General features: G+C 40.9%; 1 protein-coding gene across 1 annotated transcript; it reads right to left on the reverse strand.

The window, feature by feature from the left end:
* Positions 1-3,702: 3,702 nt before the first annotated feature.
* LOC139531931 (transcriptional regulator Myc) lies at positions 3,703-5,618 on the reverse strand. The gene is made up of 2 exons (XM_071328946.1): positions 4,976-5,618; positions 3,703-4,659 (listed from the first exon to the last, which is right to left on the reverse strand). Exons 1-2 carry the CDS (start codon positions 5,616-5,618, stop codon positions 4,076-4,078), a joined length of 1,227 nt encoding a protein of 408 aa, XP_071185047.1. The 3' UTR covers positions 3,703-4,075.
* Between the last annotated feature and the right edge of the window lie 1,965 nt (positions 5,619-7,583).

The following is a 7,583-nucleotide window of genomic DNA, read 5'->3' on the forward strand; positions in this document are numbered from 1 at the left end:
TTGCAAAAAGGATGCATGTTTAGGTATATTTTTATTCTGTGCAGGCTTCCTTCCTGTTCACTCTGTCAATTAGGTTAGTATTGTGGATTAACTACAAGGTTGTTGATCCATCGTCAGTTTTCTCCAATATCAGCCATTAAACTTTGTAACTGTTTTAAAGTCCCCACTGGCCTCATGGTGAAATCCCTGTGCAGTTTCCTTCCTCTCCGGCAATTTAGTTAGGAAGAACACCTGTATCTTTGTAGTGACTCGGTGTATTGATACAGCATCCAAAGTGTAATTAATAACTTTATGCTAAAATTGATATTCAATGTTTTATTTCAATGCTTTGTTTTATTTTGAGCCATCTACCAATAGGTGCCCTTCTTTGCAAGGCATTGGAAAACCTCCCTGGTCTTTGTGGTTGAATCTGTATTTGAAATTCATTTCTCGACTGAGGGACCTTACAGATAGTTGTGTATGGTAGCAGAGATAAAGTACAGTACCAGTCAAAAGTTTGGACACACCTACTCATTCAAGGGTTTTTCTTAATTTTACTATTTTCTACATTGTAGAATAATAGTGAACACATCAACACTATGAAATAACCCATATGGAATCATGTAGTAACCAAAAAAGTGTTAAACAAATCAAAATATATTTTATATTTGAGATTCTTCAAAGTAGCCACCCTTTGCCTTGATGACAGCTTTGCACACTATTGGCATTCTCTCAACCAGCTTCATGAGGTAGTCACCTGGAATGCCTTTCAATTAACAGGTATGCATTGTTAAAGTTAATTTGTGGAATTTCTTTCCTTCTTAATGTGTTTGCACCTATCAGTTGTTTTGTGTCAAGGTAGGGTTGGTACACAGAAGATAGCCCTATTTGGTAAAATACCAAGTCCATATTATGGCAAGAACAGCTCAAATAAGCAAAGAGAAATGACAGTCCATCATTACTTCAAGACATGAAGGCTAGACAATCCGGAAAATTTCAAGAACTTCTTCAAGTGCAGTTACAAAAACCATCAAGCGCTATGATGAAACTGGCTCTCATGAGGACTGCCACAGGCAAGGAAGACCCAGAGTTACCTCTGCTGCAGAGGATAAGTTCATTAGAGTTACAAGCCTCAGAAATTGCAGCCCAAATAAATGCTTCATGGAGTTCAAGTAACAGATACATCTCAACATCAACTGTTCAGAGGAGAATGCGTGAATCAGCCCTTCATGGTCGAATTGCTGCAAAGAAACCACTACTAAAGGACACCAATAAGAAGAAGAGACTTGATTGGGCCAAGAAACAAGAGCAATGGACATTAGACCGTTAGAAATCTGTCCTTTGGTCTGATGAGTCCAAATGTGATATTTTTGGTTCCAACCGCCATGTCTTTGTGAGACGCAGAGTAGGTGAGCTGATGATCTCTGCATGTGTGGTTCCCACCTTGAAGCATGGAGGAGGTGTGATTGTGCTTTGCTAGTGACACTGTCTGTGATCAATTTAGAATTCAAGGCACACTTAACCAGCATGGGTACCACAGCATTCTGCTGCTATACGCCATCCCATCTGGTTTGCGCTTAGTGGGACTATCATTCGTTTTTCAACAGCACATTTACCCAAAACACACCTCCAGGCTGTGTAAGGGCTATTTGACCAAGAAGGAGGTTTGGTATGAGTTGGTCAGCAGAGTGCGGGAAAGGAGCAAACAAGTGCTCAGCATATGTGGGAACTCCTTCAAGACTGTTGGAAAACCATTCCTCATGAAGCTGGTTGAGAGAATGCCAAAAGTGTGCAAAGCTGTCATCAAGGAAAAGGGTGTCTACTTTGAAGAATCTAAAATACAACACATATTTTGATTAGTTTAACACTTTTTTGGTTACTAGATGATTCCATATGTGTTATTTCATAGTTTTTGATGTCTTCACTATTATTCTACAATGTAGAAAATAGTAAAAATAAAGAAAGACCCTTGAATGAGTAGGTGTGTCCAAACTTTTGACTGGTACTGTAGTCCTTCAAAAATCATGTTAAACACTATTATTGCACAAAGAGTGAGTCCAAGCAACTTATGTTAAGCACATTTTTACTCCTGAACTTTTTTAGGCTTGCCATAACAAAGGGTTTGAAAACTTACTGACTGACATTTCAGCTTTTCATTTTTTATTAATTTGTAAACAATTCTAAAAACGTAATTCCACTTTGACATTATGGGGTATTGTGTGTAGGCCAGTGACACAAAACCTTACTTAAATACATTTTAAATGCATGTGTGTCCATATGTTACACAGGGCCAGTGGAATGGATATAGGAATGACAACTCATATGATGGTCATTGGTGATGAAAGAACTAAGGATAGTAAAGATTAATTCCTGCAAGAATTAAGAGAATGCTGTGGATGTCACTAAAAGTCAATGTATGCTTAATCCAAAAATGTGGACGGAATCTCCATATGGAGGTTGTGATGCAATTGTGACGCCTCCGGAGGCATGCAGAGGCCAAACTGGGCTCCGTACAGCATCTCCGATCACCTCCCAAATTTTGAAACAATGCGGAGGGCTCCGTATAGCACTGCATTGACATGATTGGTCAACGGTAGGTAGGGGCGGGAGGTCCTGCATAAACAATTCCTTCCCAACAGCTATGCGCTGCTCTGCGAAACGCAAGAAGTATGAATGACCTGACTTCGGCAGATGCCATATCACCGTAAATGCTGCACGGCCAATGCAGATTTTGGATTGACCATGCAGGGCCTTTTTGGCTACACTTCATAATTTAATCAGTTATAGTGATTATCTGTCATCTGCAATATGGCTACGGCATACCAGCTAAATCAACTGCATCTTGTGATTAGTCGTGTACTGAAATATAGAAAAATGGAATTGTGATGAAAGCGGCCAATCCTGAAGATACAACCATTACCAGTGAGTGACAGCAAGAAAAATGGTGTGTTGAAGATAATTTTGGCAACCCAGAACAAAATCTCACGTAACGTTTTCGGTCACAAGAGACTAGTCAAAGATGATTTCAGGCCTATCTTGTAAACTTCAGAGGTCAGCAGGTTCAAGGCTTTAGTTAATGAAGAGGGTTGCATCCCAATTCTCCACCCCAATTCTGTACTACTTCTTACATGGATTTAACAAATGGTTGAAAACTCCCTCCAGCCAATGCTTACAACATTCCTATGCTTTTGAATCCATAACAGGAAGTGTGCAAGTGCACAATTCTAAAAGGGTGGAGAATCATGACAGCCCAGGTCCTTTTTCAGCTTACCTTGGTTTTCTTCCATCTGGACCATGCAGGTTAAGACATCACTAATTCTTGCAAGGACTACACTAATCTAATATAGAAATAAGGCATAAAATACCAAATTGCCTTCAATAAGAAACTGGTTCACCCTAAATGTATTTTACCCGTGACTCTTAAAATGTCTGTTGGTTTTGCTAGTCACCTCTGGATAGAAATAGTTTATATTTTTTTTGTCAAATTCCTGACACATGTGAATGTGTAGGCAAATAAAGGTGATTCCGATTCCATTGGTCTTTTATAAATTAAGACTTCAAAGAGAATAGTGGTGCAACCTGTGTCCCATTTAACAGTTTGACACCATCTGCACCTTATAATAGGTTCATCTATTTTATAGGAGTGTATTTATGCTGTCATCAAGTGTTAATGCAAACAGAGCTCATTCAAGTGTCTCCATAAGTAAAACAGACCGAGGCATGTTCAAAAAGAAATGCATTTATATTTCAAATGAACCTAGGAACATAATATGGAAAACCATACAGTGAAAACAAGTGTCAGAACTTCCAGACAATTGTGATCCAAAAATACATTTCAAGAAATATGCAGTAATTATATACAAAACATAAAAATTCATATTTTAGATCAGGCATGCAACATGTGTAGCCCTATTTTTTTTTATATTTTATTAATAAAAATAAACTTTAAATATTTTACTGCCCATAACTTCAATTGAGGCAGTTTAACATTGAAATCAGACAGCATCCCCCCCACCCCCCAAAACATACTTTCGCATTTCAATATCAACTATACACACCAAGTCTTAACTTGCATAAAAATGTGGAACCCAATAAGTCAATGCCGCTTTGAGCTCAAACATGAGTTCTGCAGTTGTGCCAGCTTCTGTTTCAAATGTTCACTTTTCCTCCTTAGTTGCTCTTTGAGGTTGACTAGTCTCTGCTCATCTGTCTGCATGCTGTAAATGCACTCTGTAGCCTTCTTTAGGATGACCACTTTGGCTGCCTTCTCATTGTTGGCCACATCCGGTATCTCGTCCCGTAGAGCGAAAAAGCTCAGCTTGAGCTCGTTCCTCCGCTGGCGCTCCAGTACATTATGAGTCCTTCTTTTGTCGTAGTCCTCCGTGTCCGACGTCCGGGGACTTGAGCATTTGCGGTTGCTGCTGATCTGCTTGAGGACCCGGCTGCTGCTGCTCTCCAGCCTCAGCCTTTTGACAGCTGGCTGCTCGTGCCGTGTGGAGGGGTGGGCGGCGTAGTTGTGCTGGTGGGTGGAGACATGGCACCTCTTCAGCACAAGGGGACTGTGATGTCTGGTATCTGACGTGCTGGGGTCGGACCGCTTCACCGCTTGCCTCTTCTCCACAGTCACGACATCTATCTCCTCCTCGTCCTCCTCCTCATCATCATCATCTTCCTCATCTTCTGCAATGATATTAAATAAAACTATTCAGCATTTACATTCTTTTTGAGGAGAAACAGTAACCACAAATAACACATCATGCCCTAGTCAGAAAAAAAAAATCACTGCATTCCACCCCACCCCCTTTTCCACATCAGCTGATTTCTCAACATTGCAGCCTGAAACCCTCCCCCTCAACACAGACTAGTCCTTAGGCATATTCGACAGCATCATAAATCTAGGGAATGCATTTTGCTCAAATAAAAACTGCCATTACACAAAACGGTCATGTCATAAATCCTAAATAGCAAGAAATTATAAAACTGCTATTCAGCTTACCGGAGTCACTACCACTGCTGCTGCTGCTACCACTGTTGGGTGGGGTGTCCAATGCCAAATCGGTGGGTTGTGCCACCTTACTTGGTTTGGGAGTCTCAGTTATTGGGTAGGGGAAGACCACTGAGGGATCAATGCATTCTGATGCGGAAGTGTTCGGATCCTGCAAGTAGTTTGCGTTCAACCGAGTAGGACACTCTGCGTTGTCGCCAACAGCTGAATCTTTCCTAGCAGCCTGGAGCGAAGCGAGTCTTTCAGACACCACTTTCTCCAACTTGGCTGTAGCAGAGAAGCCGCTCCACATACAGTCCTGAATGATGATTGACTTGAGGAAGGTTTGGGAGTAGTCGGCATCGCAGATGAAACTCTGGTTTACAACATCGTCCCCGAGAAACTCGGTCACCATTTCTAGTTGGTCAGCAGTCGATGGGAAAATACTAGACAGTGATGGTCGGCTCGGGGAGAGTGGAGGAGTGGGGAGCAACTCAAATTTCTTCCAGATGTCCTCGCTTGGAGCCGGTGGCTGAAGCTGTCCTGGCTGCTGGTGATAGAAATCCTCATCTTCGTTGTCAACATAAAAATATGGCTGGATAGAATCATAGTCGTAGTCGTAGTTTTTACTCGCCAAACTTGAATTCAGCGGCATGGTGGCTCTTTTCTGAGTGAAAAAGATGGTTGAGGTAAATTAGTTGCTTAAAAAAACTAATTCTAATGCATTGCATGCAAACTGATATTGGTGCATGCACATAAAATGCCACAGTTCATAAAAGCTCTGTCAGACAGTTAGCAAGCATGCAAAACCAAACAGCAGCAGCTGATACAAGTACTAAGTAGTTAGTCGGTGTGTGGTGCCCAGGACATTTAAACCGAGCAGACATCGCAAAAATACAGAGTAAAAGTGCATTTATTATATAAGACATCTGCAAACATGTAACATATCTTAAAGTTCACGAAATCTTTACCAGATAGATACCAAGCAAGTCTACTTAGCCAACGGTCATCTACACGGAGAATGCAATGTCATCAACACCTTCCTTACCTTAATTTTGAAAACAAAGTGGAGAGTACTTCACTCCGAGATGTCGAAGTCGAAAACGCGAAAAATGCAGCTTGTAAGAAGTATTCCAACAAGATAGTTACGTTAATCCCTGCCAGCGTGTGTGGCAGTGAGATGTTGTTTTCCTAGTAAAATGATTGCTGGCTGAGAAGCATTCATAAAGCGCTCATGCTTGGTCGGTCCGCGATGTAGAAAGATGCGTTGCCTATCAATTGCTGCATGAGAATCACAGCTGAGTATTCCGCGGGGTTCAATAAAAAGGTTGTTGTGCTCTACATTCGACGTATCCCTCCGCCACAATTTTCCCGCCAAACACCTATTGCATTTTTAAGTAAATAATGAAGAGTACCGTGTTGACTCTATCGATGATAATTATCGTTACAATCTTCAATATATGTTCGAATTCACATAATTCAGTCATCGGAATTTATTTCAGGAGATCCTCATTCAACTGGAACTATTTGTTGCGGAAGGAGAATTAAGTGGGAGGAGTTTCAAAAGTGCATTATTCCACAGTGCATTCATTATACACAAAATCAGAAGTAGATGAGAAGTAAAAGAGTGCTTATTGGAAATTGGATACATGCATAAAAGTACAGATTGTACTGCCCACTGCTGACCTAAAATTTGGCATTTACAATTTTATGGAGTTATTTAGCATACTTACCTTGCCAAAGTTGAGCTAAATCTGATGCGAGAATGAGAAGATGCACGACCAGTTCACGTGCACAACACTTCAAAGCCTGTCATCAAATATATCAAAATAAATGTTTCAAACAGGGTTTTCAGTAGGCCTACATGTTTCCCCCTGTTAATTCCCAAAAGTAAAGGTGACTATAGAGGGGATGAAATATTTTGCCTGTGGTGTATTCATTACCTTTTGCAACAAAACCGTTTGCAGTTTAGGAAGGAAATGGGGGGGGGGGGGGCTACCTGAATTTGTCAAATATGAACTATTTTTCGTTGCAAAACGTTTTCCAAGACCAAACGTTTTGCAACATAATCGGCATAATGGATACACCCTTAATTGACAAGACATGCAACATACAGCAAGAAGACATGCTTGTTTAGGTAGGCTACTGCTGCAGGTGAACCCAGTTGATAATTTCTGATATGTGTTGGGCATGAGCTTTGCCTTTGGCCACACCAAGGTTAATATAATCAGTAGTGAGGAGATAAGATGTTGGCTTCTAACAGGCCAGTTATAAATGTACTGCTAAGTTTCGTTTAAAAAAATGAGCACCGACACAAATAGGCTAATAAGCACATTGAAGGAGAAGAACGACATTGGAATGTCCTCAATGAAAACAGGCGGTTGTTCGATTGACATGGCACTGTAGCCTACCTCTTATCCATGCAGCTTCGCTACTGCCATGCTGCGGTCAAACAGACGTGGTAGTGATGTGCTAGATATGAGAATGGTTCCGTTAAATTGATAGAACGCACCATTGGTGCGTACTGTGAGAAATAAATTGTACGGTTGTAGAGCACCCCCTGGCATCTAAAATTCGACAGTGCAACACCAGAACAGGTGGTGTTTTAGATTTTATTTTA

This window comes from Salvelinus alpinus, chromosome 10, assembly GCF_045679555.1.
Source record: "Salvelinus alpinus chromosome 10, SLU_Salpinus.1, whole genome shotgun sequence".
NCBI lineage: Eukaryota > Metazoa > Chordata > Actinopteri > Salmoniformes > Salmonidae > Salvelinus > Salvelinus alpinus.